The sequence below is a fragment of the Rhopalosiphum padi genome, chromosome 4 (assembly GCF_020882245.1).
Source record: "Rhopalosiphum padi isolate XX-2018 chromosome 4, ASM2088224v1, whole genome shotgun sequence".
Classification (NCBI taxonomy): Eukaryota; Metazoa; Arthropoda; class Insecta; order Hemiptera; family Aphididae; genus Rhopalosiphum; species Rhopalosiphum padi.
Window position 1 is genome coordinate 28,092,837 of NC_083600.1, and position 15,982 is coordinate 28,108,818.

Genomic DNA, 15,982 nt, shown 5'->3' on the forward strand with positions numbered 1-15,982 from the left:
ATTTATTCAATGAGTAACATACAATTAAATCTCTATTGACATTAAAGTTATTTAAACATTACTAAAATAAAAATTTAAAGTTAAAACTGTAAACTACCAATTTGTATTTAGTTTCTAATTTATTATTTATTAGGTATTCCTTTTAGATATTTATAGTATACACTATTAATATATTAATATACTAGATTTGTATCAATATAAATTATAAAAGTAAATATATAAAACATTGCCATCTAAGACTATTTAAACAATAACATCCCTTACTGAGATTTCGTTAAAACTTTTTAAATACTACAATGCCAAAACAGTAATATCATAATATAAAATTATATTTTGTAGTATGTAAAAAAAAAAATTAAGTGGAATTCTAAATTATATCCAGGTATCCATTATATGAGCTCAAAATACTAAGAAAAAATAAATTTCAAAACATTTATTTAATAGGAAATTTTGAATAGCATTTAATAATAATTACTTATAAGCCACTCTGCTATAAAGTAGCTCTGCTTCGAGTTTATAGGTACTATAAAGTACTGAGTAGGCCACTATAATGGATAATCATTATGTAAAATTCAATAATAATAAATATAATCATACTATATATGCGACTACTCATGGACATATTATAATTTAAGTTTTGTTTTTTTTATTTAATTTAATAATATTTTAACGATAAACTGTCTTTTGATACTTAAATATTATTTTATTTTTAAACGATTTTATAACAAACCTTATTTTAATTTAATAGAAGCAATACGCGTGTAATCAATGAGCCTTTTACAGATGACAGTATACCATAGGGTGTAGACTAAACAAAAGATAACGATATCGGTGCGGCAGTACGAATCCGGTCACTCTTATCTTCAGTTACGCAACAATAGTAGCACCAATAGTATCATATTTATATAATATACATTATACATAGTAATGAACATTATATTCATTGCGAAAAACGATTCTGAACGGAGACGGTGTGTCAAACTCTAATTCTCAAGATATATTTGATATTTATCAGTAATAAGACAGGTAGGACTAATTTTTTTAAAATTCGTAAAAATCGTATACGTTACGTTTATAATGATTGTTGTAATAATATTAATCGTAAATTATTTTTATTAACTAAGGTCAATGCTGCATGTACTATGAAATGGAATGATAAGATTTGTGATAAACTTAACTTAAAAATTAAAATTAGTCTAAATATTTTGAAAATTTGACTGTATACCTATGTGAAAAATAATATTATGTGTCATTATAATAATTTCATAAATATCATAATTCATTATGTTCATTCTGAAAAATTGCAAGTCCTTTCATTTTATATACATACATTTTTTTAATTACAACAATCAATAAATTAAATAATTGTTCGTTTAAATATCCATTTCGTACAATTCAAAACTTTTTATATCGTGCATAATATATACTTAAAACATATTTAAATTGCTATAAACAAGTACAAGTTATGAAGAAATCAGTTTTAAATTTTAAAATTATTTGTTCGGTTAAATAATATTTGTAAACATTTATTGAAGAAAAATTCAAAATTTAAAATAAACTTTTAGATTTTTAAGTATACATATACTTAACACAAAAGTAGTTTAAGTAATATAGTTACGAAAGTGTAACGTTAATAATCATTACTGAAAAATAAATTGGATCTATAGAAGTTAATATTAAATTAAATATTTATCCCAACTTCTGTTGTGAAAACTCGGGGAACTTAATTAAGTCATTATATAAATTAAAGAGTAATTTAAAAAAAAAAAAATCATATAAGTCAAAAAGTATAATATAACAATAATTATTATAACTGGTATTGTTACCTATTAACAACGGAAATTAATGTGAAATCGATTATAATAATATAATAGTTATTGTTAATCCAATAATAATAGTATTATAGTGGAAAACACATTATTTTCAATACTACTTTACGTCTTTAACTATTATGTACTATCGTTATTACACAGATATCAGAAATGTTTCATAAAAATATCGATTAATTAATTATTCTTACCAAATCGCGTTACTTATACGTATATCGTAACAATAATTATTGACCACGTAAAAAAAAAACATAAATTTCAAAAGGATTTCATTTTTCGTCATATTATAATTCATGGACAATACAATATATTGCTTAACATTTAATAAACGTAAAAAAGTGACAATAGTCATGAATCCTATATCATACGAAATGTCTACAGGAAAAGGGGAAAACACCAGTCGTGTATCGCAGAAACATACAGTAATATAATACAACAATAACCATATACAAATATGTTTTCATAACGAAAATATTATTATACTTACGATCGTGAGCGGGTTTTTGCTCGCATCTCTCAGTTTTAGTATAAAACATATAATCATTGTTTGAACATTAATTTACGGAAATATAGAGACGTGTATAATACAAGCATAAGTCAAATTTTCATTAAATCATATTTCAAAACCAACACCTTAGACGGGGAAATTAATTAAATGATGATTTAATAAAACGCCTGATAATTTGTGGTATATAATTAATTGTCGTGATTATTGTCAAATTTTAATATCGGAAAGTGATGAGTGATGACTAAAAGCTATAATTTTTAAAGTAATGCTTCATTTTTCTTAAAAATATTTCATCTGTACGTATATTTATTAATTTCATATGATTTTTATAATTTTGATTTGAAATAAATCAAGATTATTTAGCTTTTTTCTACAGATAAAATACCTTTTCAATTATTCCGATTCTTTGAACTTTTTCATAATTTTACTTCGTTAAATTACGCCATAATAATAAAAAAAAACTTTCTATTAAATTATTACAAATTGAAAAAGAAATACGGTAATACCTTTTTTTATATTACTTTCGATATACACGATAAACTGTGTATTTATTATTATAACTGAAAAAAAAAATAAATAAAAAAAAAAAAATACCCAGAATCAATATTTATATCGAACACATAATCAATTATTTTTAAGACATAATATAAAAATCAAACTCAATACGCAATATTAATATTTAAAAAGAAATAATACTTTTATATAAATTCTCTTCAATTCGCGTTATTCTTCATAATCATTACGTAATTATGAAAAAAAAATTATTATCCAAACTGTGTTTATAAATTAATATAATCTAGTCTAATTTGCCGATATTAATTAATATTTTTATTTATGCAAAAATAAGACTAGTTTAACTAATATTTTATTACCTTATATAATAATATTATAATATAATCCTTTAGAATACGACAATGCAATTAATTTACAGGACACTACCAGTTAGTCTTGAATAAATAAGTAAATATGTGCAACCACTAACTAACATTGTATGTTTCAATAAAGTCAAAGATCGCAATTCAATGTAATATTTTAACTCCGTTTTACAAATAGTATTTAAATTGGATCACATCTTTAAAGAAAAAAATGTTGATATAATATTGTTATGTCCACTCACGTCGTATATTGCTCATGTGTAAATATTATTTTATTAATATCATATTATAATATCATACGAGCATTCAGCATTCAACAGTGCAGTATTCGTGACACTCATGTAACTAAATAGCCTATCTATAACGCCATATAACCATTATTTTTATTATGATTGATATGAATTATATATATCCATCACAAGTCTACAACACGTTATTGACCGTTATATCGTATTCTAGATCACCCGAACGTTAAATTGTTTATATCACACGGTGGTCTAATGGGAATACTAGACGCTCTTTATTCGGGCGTGCCCATCGTTGGCATACCACTGTTCGCCGATCAGTTTTCAAACATGAACTTTATCGTCCAAAACGGCTGCGGACTGCAATTACAACTCGACTGGATCGACGAGGAGATCGCCAACTATACGATATCTTCTATACTTCATGATGATAAGTGAGTATATCTATCTATATAATAATAAGATACTCTAACCTAGTCTAGAATAACTATTTGAATGTAATTTACAAAGCAATAAATAACTGACGAGACATTAAAAATCTATATTTTATACATATTATAATAATATGTTTATTTCACATAATTATTATCTATCTATTGGGGGACTAAACCAGTTATTTATGTAATGTTCACCATGTTTTGTATTTTAATTTGTACCTAACCTACTGCTACGTTTTAAGATTAATATCAATATTTGTATTGGACTTGTCCCGTTTCATATCAATAAATAAATAAATAAATAATCATGATATTATAGCGTCCATCCAAAATTATTTGATAACAGTAAATTACTATTTAAGACTTTCGCGTTGTGAAATAGTGAAGATAATCATTGCACGATAATTTATTGGGTCATACATTTAATTTTACTCACACCATACCATCATTACCAACTCTTCTAATAATTAAAGAGCATTCAACAAGATATAAATGTTGTACAACGCATTTCGCGTAAACTATGTAATAGTATCAATTAAGTGTACCGGATAAGTTTTCCAGCATCATTATATTACTAATGTAATATTAGTGAAAACCTCAATATATAAGTTTTCATGTAAAATTGTTTTAATTATATTGTTTTCCTACTTGATGTTGTTTAACTAGATCTTTATACTTTCGTTCTAAAAACTGTGACATAACGAACACTCCCTCGTCTCTAATCCCTATATTTTATCTCCAGAAAATACTGGTGTAAAATTGTTTCATTATGTAACATTCAGTTTTTATTTCTACGCAATATCATGTTACTATCATTTATTTTTTCAACGTAAGATAATTCTGCGCACACCACTAGTTCTTGGCGTTGGCGTGTAATTAATATAATTTTTACGTTTAACAGAAAATCCGGTACCTTGGACATGAACGCTAGAAATCCGTTTGACAAACGAAATTTGTGGACAATTTTAAGGGCAGTAACATCCGAAGAATGAAAAAACGTACAATTATTATTAAGCCCTCTGCACTCTATATGAGGTACCTTCTTACCCTTTGAGATCTCAGCGAGTATCCTGTCAGACTGTATAATTAGCGTGTGTTCCGTATCATGTTTATATTTTATATAGTATAATATCTACTGTAGCTAGGTATTTATTATACCTGTAGATAATTATATCTATAGGTGGGTAGGACGGTTGTAATACGCATTTCTACCTTTTGCATACACTTATACTTATACAACGGTAGTTGAATTCAGTAGAAATATGTGGTTTATTATTATTATTATTATTATTATTATTATATCTTTGTACCGAGGGCTGTATTTTACTTCGCCGTGGTGTGGATTTATAATAGGCGGGCGAGCACACGTCTTATTGTTCGTATTATACTATTATCAAAACGTCAACGCCGGACGTGGAGACGATACGTTTCTGTTTCTCTCTGTTTCTCTGCGTCGTTGGTGACGTATTATACTGTACATTGTCGTCTACGCGGTACACATACACACAAAACCTTCCCATATTTTTACCATCCTACCCCTCTTAACACACGCAAAACTCAAAGACCTCATTTAGAAAAAAAACTCTACAAGCTCTTTGCTCGTGATGCATACTTAGTACTTACGTATTAATATTAAATAAACTCAAAACCAAATTATTTTAGACACGAACAATATAGTAACGGAATTTGTCGAAATTTTAGTCTCGAATCGATACGGCAAACACTAACGTGTGACATTAAATAATATAATTGTATAGTGTAATCAAATATAAATGAACGTAAGATAAATGCAGGAGTCTACGTCATGGGCCACTCGTTGCCGTAGCTATTTTAAAATCAATTATGTACAGAATACTCTATGTGTATACATGTATTTGTGTATTACATAAAATATTGAGTACAGTGTATGATGTGATCGTTCTACAAAATTTCGTTTGACCGAACTAATTAATACATTTTATATATCCCTAACGAATAATACGTGATTTTAGTTGGGTTACTAATAAAAATAAAATCAGCTCATTTCTCAGATACCTACTTATTTAATTTGTTAAAATATTGTGTACAAAAAGAGAAACGGTGTTAAAATTCCATACTCGCGATAATATATCCGATATTTATCAATACTCTAAGCGACTGATCGTAAACAACCTGAGTTAATATCTATGCTCAACGCTTGAATTGTGCACAGGATTGTGTGCCTTCATTATTAAACGTCAGGCATAATATTATATTCTATAACAGACTGACAGGCATACGGCGTGTAAACTTAGCGCGTAGATAAACGGGTGTTTCCTGATTGCCTATGATTGAAATATGTATATCACAATATTTTTTAAACGGTATACATCGTTGATACTGTTATTATTTATTATATTTTACTTTTTTTTCAGGTATGCGAAGAACGCGAAACGGCTATCGTCACTATACCGGGATCGTGATCGAGACCCGCTGAAAAAAGCTGTATATTGGGTCGAATACGTTGCCAAATATCGAGTCAACCTGATGCTTAAGCCGACCACTCAAGAGTGGTGGTACGAACGGTGTTTGCTAGATGTGGTTTTTGTGGTGTTCGTTACTGTGACCTTTATGGCATATTTAGCGAAATGGGTTCTATTCAAAAGCCGAATGGCTACCACTACTGATCAGTGATCATCGATAGGACCATGTTGTATAATATACGAATCCAATAATGGGCCACCATATCGAATACCTTTGATCAATACGTGACTTATAATATACAAACGCAAAGAAACGTATGGAATTGTACAAATTTTGTCATGCAGTGCCGTAAAATAAATAGGTGTTTTTGGGGAGTTGTTGCTTACATTTATGTAATTAGATAAGAAGAAGGGGATTAAAATTTCCGAAGGTGATGTGATACACCTGTATCAATAAATTCAGTAAACCCTAGCTGGCTCCTCTTTAATCAAAAAGTCTTGTTATTTAATTTATTAAGCAATATAGATAACATACAGAACGTTCTGTGTACATTTATATTATATACCCACAATAAATTATTATTTCCGATTGTATTAATTGTTCTCCTCTTGTCAGAAAGACAAAAGGCTCATTTACAGTTTATTACAACGGTACATTAAAATCATGTTACCTAAAACAATTCTTCTTACCACAATTAATGTAAGTTTTGTTAGATACCAGTTTCCGGATGTCTGCCGGTTACTTTGTATGGAGAACGTACCTATGTTAATTAATTGGAAAGTCAGTAACTTTTATTCAAAATGTAGAGTGAATATTTTAGTACAGTTTATTTTAGAGTTATATATTATGACCAATAATATTTGCATCCCTTTTATATGATTTATTGAAAATAATTGTCAAAAATCGCATCAACTTTATTTTACCTAATTTTAAAATTGTTCGATATCTATTTTAACGATATTTCACTTTCACTTTATTAATTAGTTAATACATAATTTAATTTACTTTTCTGGAGTAGTGGATTACATAGAAATAATGTTATAAATGTATTATGTTACAAAAAATATCAACAGATTTTGTATCACTTTCCTGTAATTACTAAGACCTGAAGAAACAGTAACATTTTACAATACGTAAATCGTATTTTTGAAACAATGAATAAATTATTCTTGTTTTTTTTTAAAGTAAACCTATTTTTTTATAATATCAACGATATGTTACTCTAACAAATATTTTGCAAATTTTTTTTTGTTATTTGATTATTATAGTACCTAGTACCTATAAATGTACATAAATAAATATAGAATTAATAAAATTAAAATTAAAGCTCTTAATAATATTATAAATATATCTTTTGCTTAAAATAATAACTATACATTTTAATACGTATACCATAAAACATATGAATACATCATAGACTATCTATAAATAACATGAATAATTTAAATGCAATTACCCGTGTACATCACATAACAGACAGGTACTTTATAAAGTTTATTTTTATACACAGAAGGCACCTATTATATGTTTATTGTATAGACTCTATATTATAGAGCATACATGATGGTATAACTCTTGCTCCCTGCCTGTGGTCTATTTAATTTTAACAAGAAACAATAGCATATTATAAATAGATTGACTTTGTTGCATTTACATAATAATAAACATGTGTGAACTAATGAAAAAAATACCTGTATGAACGAAAAGGTTTAGGTAACCAAGCATACATAAATATATATTAAAATTTAGTTTGTGGCTTAAGGTAAAAACGATTTTATCTAATCGACTCTTGAGAAACGCATTCGTCTTGATCAACGCATTACCGAATACTAAATCTCAACAATTATTTTGGATTCTGATCATTTCTATTAACTGTTCCATTTATAATGCGACTTATGTGTCTTACCTATTTCCTTTTTGATATCCACGGACGTTTTCAGGCTTAGTTCGAAGCTTTATTGATGTGTTCCATTTCATTCGTATACGTAAATACATCACATATAAGTTATCAATTCGTAATCGTTTTTAGATTATAAATCTATTTGATCCCAATTTCGTAATGTTGGTGATATTTTTAGTATATTTAATGTATATCTATATTTTTTGAAATTAACTATAATATATAAGATTAAGATAATATTTATATAAGATATATAATATCTTTAAACCCCTTTAATTATCTTTAATTATTTACATATTCAATTATGTTAAGTATAATTAATAACATACAATTGTTTAAGAAAAACGCCAAAACACTCTATAGTTGTCACTGAATGATTAGTTTTAAAAACTATTTTGTGCTTTAATATTTATTTTTTACTTTCATTACCACATTACCACATCACAATAGAAAAAAACAATTTTTTATATTAGGGTTGCACCAACAATAATTGGAACCACAATGTAAATTATATTTTAAATAAACTATATAGGTATGGTTTATTATTGTCTATCAATAAAAATTAGCGAGTAATAACATAATAAACAAAATATTATAACAAACTAGTGTAACTCCGTCACTTTTACATTGTTATTTTTATATATTGTATGTATATAAGTATAGAATTAAAAAGATAAACTTTTGTTCATGACTCAAGATCGTGTCAACAAAGTAATTTGACAAGGTTTAATTTCAAAGCGGAGTGTATGATTAAAAGACCTGACGCCGTGCGACATAACATCATATGTGCATTTAAAATTTAAATGAAAGAAATAGGGTAAATATTAACTGTAGCGATAAAATCTTCTTATCCACCGCCTGCCACTCACTCAAACACTCAAGACGTTATTTTTAATTTACCTATCCCTCCAAGAAGACCACTTAAACACTGTGTTAGATTACATATTGTTATTACATTTTTATGCTGTGCGTCCGTGCATATTATTTTTAATCAAATAAATATTAATACAAGAAATAAAAATTTAAGTTTGTATAAATTGTAACAAATTAATATTATTAAATATTCTAACGTCATCAATATTTTTATTTCGTTTCATTCATTTTTATGACTATTACTATTACTTTTTGCAAGTATTTTATTTATTTGAATGGTATTTAAATTCATTGTTCAAACTATTATTTTTATAATTACTAGGTATTCTTTTTATAATTATTTCATGCAACATTTTTAACTGAGTATATATACGTAAGTGTTTTGTTACTGTCTATAATAGGAATAAATTTACATTTTTTTTTAAGATGATGAAGAATTTTTTTACTCAACTAAAAGTATTATACATTTTAAACTGTACTCCAATTAATCTTAGTTGGATACAAATATTATCTAATATCCATTTAAATTAAGATCATTTCAGAAGTTTGAAAATCATTTATAAAATAATTACTTCCAAACAAATTTTTGGAGCTAATATGCGATAATATACCAGCTACTGCCATGATTGATTGCCTATTTACATTAGATGTTAAAACATTCAAGACTGCTTACATTAATGTCATCACTTGGTAACTTTCCTTTCTCGTTTATAATTCAATATTTAATATTATATACCATATATATATTATGCTTCGACTAGCTAAGATAAGCTTTGCACTGAATATCAACATTTAACTTGTATTGTGTTTAATTTACGATAGTACAATATTATGATTATTTACTTAATTATGAAGTATAATATAGTTCTCTGATATTTTCAAACAAATGTTTTTTTTTTATCGTAAAATAATTTTATTTATTTTTTAGATTATAAATCATTTTATTTAGTTTTTAATTAAATAAACTTAATTTAATGTGTTATGTTATTTATTTAATTATATTTTTCTTTTGTCTTCATTAGTGCATTTTCATTATATTTTTTGGCCATAACTAGATTTGTACAGAAATTCACAACATTCGTTGGATTAAACAACATAGAATTATCTACCTACGTATAAAATATAAGTTATTTAAGTATACTGAAAACACTAATGTATAAATATAAATACAAAAACAAAATTAAAAATATTAAAGAACAAATAAAAAACAAAAACCAGGTAATATAAGAAATATCTTACACTTTATATTTTATTAAATAATTATAACGTTACCAGCCATTCGAAAATATCTAATCAGTTGCTCTGTGAAGCACCATCAAGACAAACTATTGAACATTTACATCTGATGGTGTAGTATGAATACGGTATAAGTGTTTATTGTACTACTCATACCAATATCAGCTGGTAGATATAACTACCTAGTATGAATTAGTACCTCACATTACATTGATGATGTTATACGTTGATAAGTAGGTTATATATCTCCTAACAATTCTAATCTATAGCAATGGGTGAATATAGTTTATGTTGGAATTGGGTTATAATTTGAACTCGATTACTGCTAAATAAAAATAAACCTTGATAATTTAAACCTAGTACTGACAGTTAAATGTGTAAAAATTCACGTACAAAATTCATTACTCAATAATAAATTCCTCGCAATGATACTATTAAAATATCGAGCAAGCGACAGAGGGTAAAACCATATCATGATAAAGAAAAATGAAAATAATTACCATCGCGAAAATTACTAGACAACAGTGACAACAATATCTCATACTCTCATAACTAGTATGTGTTAGTGCAGCCATTTTAATTTTTCACACAATAATCATTATACTAAATTCCAGCGGGAAAAATCCTCTCAAAGGTCTACATTTTTTCTGTACACAATTTACAAGGAGATTACAATATACCTATACTTTAACCATAAATTTCATGCTCACATAAAATTATTTACCGTATACACTATACATATTATGACACATGTTGGTTACACCGCAATTAGTTTTTTTAAGTAAGAAAGGATTTACGGTTTAAGTCATCTATGTACGTAATCTCTCAGTAAATTGTGTACGATAAAAACAATGACCTTCGAGGAGAGTTTTTCCGCTGGAACTTTGTGTGTTTACAGTGTGAAAAATAAAAATAGTTGCAGAATATTCATAGTATATATTACTCACATACGCAACGGACTATCCAAAAAAATCTTACAAACATACGAGAAAAATTGAATTAATTTCAACGCACACGCGTACACACATACACACACACACAAGCACACAAGCGCGCGCACACGTGTACACAGAACTCTATAGACTGTTAGATATTATATATATTTATAAACATTAAATTGTATACGATAATACTGCACCAAACTCGCTCATTCTTTTGTGGTAGAACAATGGAGTTTCTATTTCTTTATACTACACCAATAACAGAGTGAACATCATGTTTATTGATATTATTTTTTGTGTACGCCACAAATGATAACATTACACATTGTTTTTTATAATATAATCACCAATATTAAATGCTTTTAGTAATTTACATGCATTTATATTCCCATCATAATACAATGGCAGCTATGTTATAGGCACAGTCTAAGAAAAACAATATAATAATATCGATTCTAAAATATATCCTGTTTGGCATTTGAATAACGTTACCCGTTTAATCTACGATAGATACCAATATTAACGAATAACGCTAAAACATTTTAAAATATTTAAAAAAAAATCGTATTTTATAAAAAAAAAAAAAATATTTTTTAAACAATTATTTCACTTTAAGTTGTTCAATTATATAAAACTATCAAGATTAGATTAAAAAATTAAATGCTACTTCCTGTCTATGCATATGAATACGTGAACTTTTTAACCTAAAATATATTTTATTAGTATTGATAACATTTTCTAATTTTTCTATAAATAGCTTAAAATTTACTATATGGTATCTAAAAATTACCATTGCATTTGATTTCTTAAATTACATCTTTTACAATAAATAATAATATAGATTAGGTTATAACAAGTTAATCTGTCAGTTATTAGCTAATAAGTTATTACCTACCAATAATATAGTATAAATGTATGAACTATTATTTCTATATATTTAAACTAAATTTGAAATCATATATTAATACATTTTTTTGTCGAAAATCGAAATCTCCAATTTAAGATAATATTACCTTTATGTTATACACATGTATTATGTATATCGTATTATGTAATATGAAGTTGGATATAATATGACGTGTTAATCGTGGTTTCAATGGTATGTAATATATAATTGTAATTAAAATTAATGACCAGTTTACCAGACCATAAGTGACAAAAAATAACAAATAAAATAAACTGATACAAAAATAGAATTGTTTATTTTATATACTGTGAAAGTTAAAAATATACATATAGTAGGTATGGTAATTTTGTTTCAAACCAAAATTTAATCAAATTATTATGTGTAAGTACTCTTGTTGTCTAGGTTACGACGGTAAATAATAAATATACTACATTATGTAAGTATGTTTATTTATTATTATTATTATTATTATTATTATTGAATTTCTATTCTTGATGAATTGAAATTCGAAAATAAAGTTTAAGGTGGTTAAGATAATTATTACGTAAATATTGGAAATTTATAAAACATATATTTAAAATAATTTTAATTTAACATAATATTAAAATTTAATCTTGTTAAAATTATAAGTAAAAAATATAACTGATTTATTCTAAAGCTTTTCTATACATAAATCATAACTCAACGTGCTTTATGTAATAAAAATACCACACAAAAATACTATATGCAAGTAGAAATCAGGAAATAATACGAAAGGGCTAGTATGTTTATATGAAATTAATGAATTTCAAGGATAGATACCGACCTAGCATTCTATGACAAATCGTATTATGTTGAAAACAACTTAATTTTTTTGAGTAAACGTAAGACAAACAAGAATAATAGACAATCATTCATATCATCTGGTAGAAACGAACTCATTAATCATTTTTAGAACTATGTGTCAAAGACATTAATCTAAAACTTTTATTAACATCAAAAATACACACAAATATTGTTATAAACAACAATATATATGATTAACTTAGGTTTGCTAATGTACTATAATACTAACAAAAGTATTTATTAAACTTTAAAATTATTATAAGTATTAAAATGTATAATTAGATCTTCGAGATAAAATACAAAACTATGGAAATGAAAATGTCAAGACTGATAATAGATAGCGACAATGATAATATCTGTAGAGAAAAACAATACCACAACGTCAAAGATACATTTTAAGATGAAATTATTTTAAACAATATAACAATAAAATAAAACTACGACCAAATATTTAACAAGTATAACCATAAAGAAAAATATACGTATTAAATTCTTTTCTTTTTTTAATAATTCGAATTCAATGTTAAAAGGTTCTTTTATAATATAATTTGTTTTTAAATTAATTTAAGTATAAATAAATATTGAATTTTAAGTAAAAGTAGAAGTTTCATTTCAACAACATAAGTTGTAAAATTATATTTTAAGCCAACAAAGTTTTTAAGAACTTTTGTATTATATTATAAAAATTTAAAAAATAAAAATTAGTTTAGTTTTTGGCCAAATAAGAAAGCTATTTTTAAGCTAATAATATTTAAAACTACAATCAGTAAAAATCTTTTAAATTTCAAATCAACATTGTTACAGTACATAGTTTACACTCAGTTATCCTCGTAGGTATTCAAAAATCCACAATATACGATTGAATGATAATACTTAGGTAGTACTTACAAGCTAATACAGTAATACACTTATATTAAGCTTATTACATTCAATATACATCAGTCATTAACTTAGATTTTTATGCAATCTCCGACTCCGATCACATAATTGTTTTCTGTTTTATTTAGCTAATACCAATTTCATAATTGTCCATGCACTCATTTCAAGCTTGTGGTATTTTTTTTTTTTGTAGTATCATAACTGGAAAAGAAATTTCGAAAATATTACTTCCATGTCTATTGTGTCTTTTATTGTTTCATAACAATATTATAAAAGGCAAATTATTTGAAATAACCGTAAGATAAAAATGGGTAAACCCAACACGTCTACTCGTCTATGCTAGTAGTCAGAATAAAAAAAAGTTACTTAGGTGCTTATTGCTCACGTTTTACCTGTGAAAACCAGTAACAATTAAATTATACCGCGAACCAAAGTATCATTTCTTGTGCAGATACTTTTTCTTTAGTCAATCCAATGTATAATTTATGATTAATAAGTTAACGTGACATTGTCGCTATACATTCAATTAAAACATAAAGTAAAAATATACATTTTTTTTTTTTAATATGACTTATAAAACGAAGTTTTATTTGTTTATACCTGGCAGAAACAATATGTGTTATACATTTCCTCACTGACCAAATGTAAACAATTTTTAAGTGTCCGCTATCAGATAGTGCCTATTTAGTTAACTCTCACGCATTGTATTATGATAATATGTATAACGATCGGTTGGTTGTAATGCGACCGCAAACCCTGCGCCGGCAACTGTTTAGCGGACGCAAATTTGGCGGACCATATAGTTTTGCGTGTATATAGACTTTCGAAATCCAACACACATTTCGAAGGTACACACATGCCTACACATGCCTACACAGTGGCGTATTTACGGAGGGAGATCGGGAGATTAAGAAGATATATCTCCCCGCTTTCACTCCTATTTTTTTTTAACTATTTTGATATAGTTATAATTGTATTTTTTTTTTCATTTATCGCTTTATCAGTATAGTTAATAAAATACCAAAACGTTTTGTATCGAACATTTTAGTCGTATCTCCTCTCTCAGACAAATCGTTAACACGCCACTGCCGCGTACACGAGCACTTTCTTGCCCGCGGATCGGACGTCACAATATAGACAATAATAATAATAATTAATATAAGCGTATTATTACTCACGGGCGCGCAGCAACGTCAGTGACAGCAACGGCGGCTGCGAAACGTGCACGACGAACGCGCAGTGCGCGGTGTCCGGTTGTCGCGACGTCCGGTCGTCCCGTCGCCGGTTACCGGACGGTCGGCGGCTGCGGCAGTCATGATAACGGCCGTGCCGGTGGCGGCGATCCGGCCGCGGGCCAGTCGGCGCGACGGTGGCGGCACATGAATTCGTGTCTATTCCCGCGCAGGACCCGGTGCAGTTATGATATAGTCTTGTCGGCAGACGGGATATCGACGACGGACAAAATAATGTGCTTGAACGTCGTCAAAACGATCTTTTCGGTCGTGTTCGTGTGAGTATATATATAATAATAATATATATGTGTAGGTAGTCACGCGGCGGCGGAAAATTTCGTCTCCGTCGGCGGAAAAATATGCGTTTAGAGAGACCGATGTGTGCACGCGGCGGAGCTCACTGGCTGACTGACTGACTGACCGACAGACCGACCGACCGAACGTGCGAGCGATACCGCCGTTCGTAAGGGTTGCGGCGGCGACGGGAACGCTCGCGCCGCACGCAGGTTTTCTTCCACGTACCGGCGTGGCGAAGGGTACGCTCCGCGCTCCCCGGCGTGTCGTCTCCTCGCTCGGGGTTCCCCTCCATCCCCCCTCCTTCCCTCCCATCCTCCATCCCCCCGTACCTGACGTCCGCCGCTATCCCGTCGACGGGTAGATCAGGAGGTGGACCGGGCGCGCCCGCGCGCGCGCACACATCGATCCCTCTCGCGCGCGCTCTCTCTGCCACAGTGACCAACGCAACGAGCGCGTGTACGAGTGTCCAAATACCGTTGGCCGAACTACGAGAATCCGTTTCGTTGTCTCCCGCGCCGCCGGACCCGTCACGTCTCTCCGGGCGGTCGAAGCGTGT

At 28.3% G+C, this 15,982-nt stretch overlaps 2 protein-coding genes across 7 annotated transcripts in view; one reads left to right on the top strand and one right to left on the bottom strand.

Moving 5' to 3' along the window:
• Positions 1-6,929, top strand: part of LOC132930978 (UDP-glycosyltransferase UGT5-like) — a 46,455-nt gene extending 39,526 nt beyond the window's left edge. For all 6 annotated transcript variants that reach the window (XM_060997117.1, XM_060997120.1, XM_060997118.1 and 3 more), the window contains 2 exons: positions 3,672-3,891; positions 6,288-6,929. In XM_060997117.1, the coding sequence (XP_060853100.1) occupies positions 3,672-3,891; positions 6,288-6,546 (479 nt within the window). In that variant the 3' untranslated portion in view covers positions 6,547-6,929. The remainder of the gene's footprint in view (positions 1-3,671; positions 3,892-6,287) is intronic.
• The window catches only part of LOC132930977 (gamma-aminobutyric acid type B receptor subunit 2-like), a 280,952-nt gene extending 265,355 nt beyond the window's left edge, over positions 1-15,597 (bottom strand). The window contains 1 exon segment of the mRNA XM_060997114.1: positions 15,076-15,597. The gene's annotated coding sequence lies outside the window, so the exon portion shown is untranslated.
• Positions 15,598-15,982: the final 385 nt, after the last annotated feature.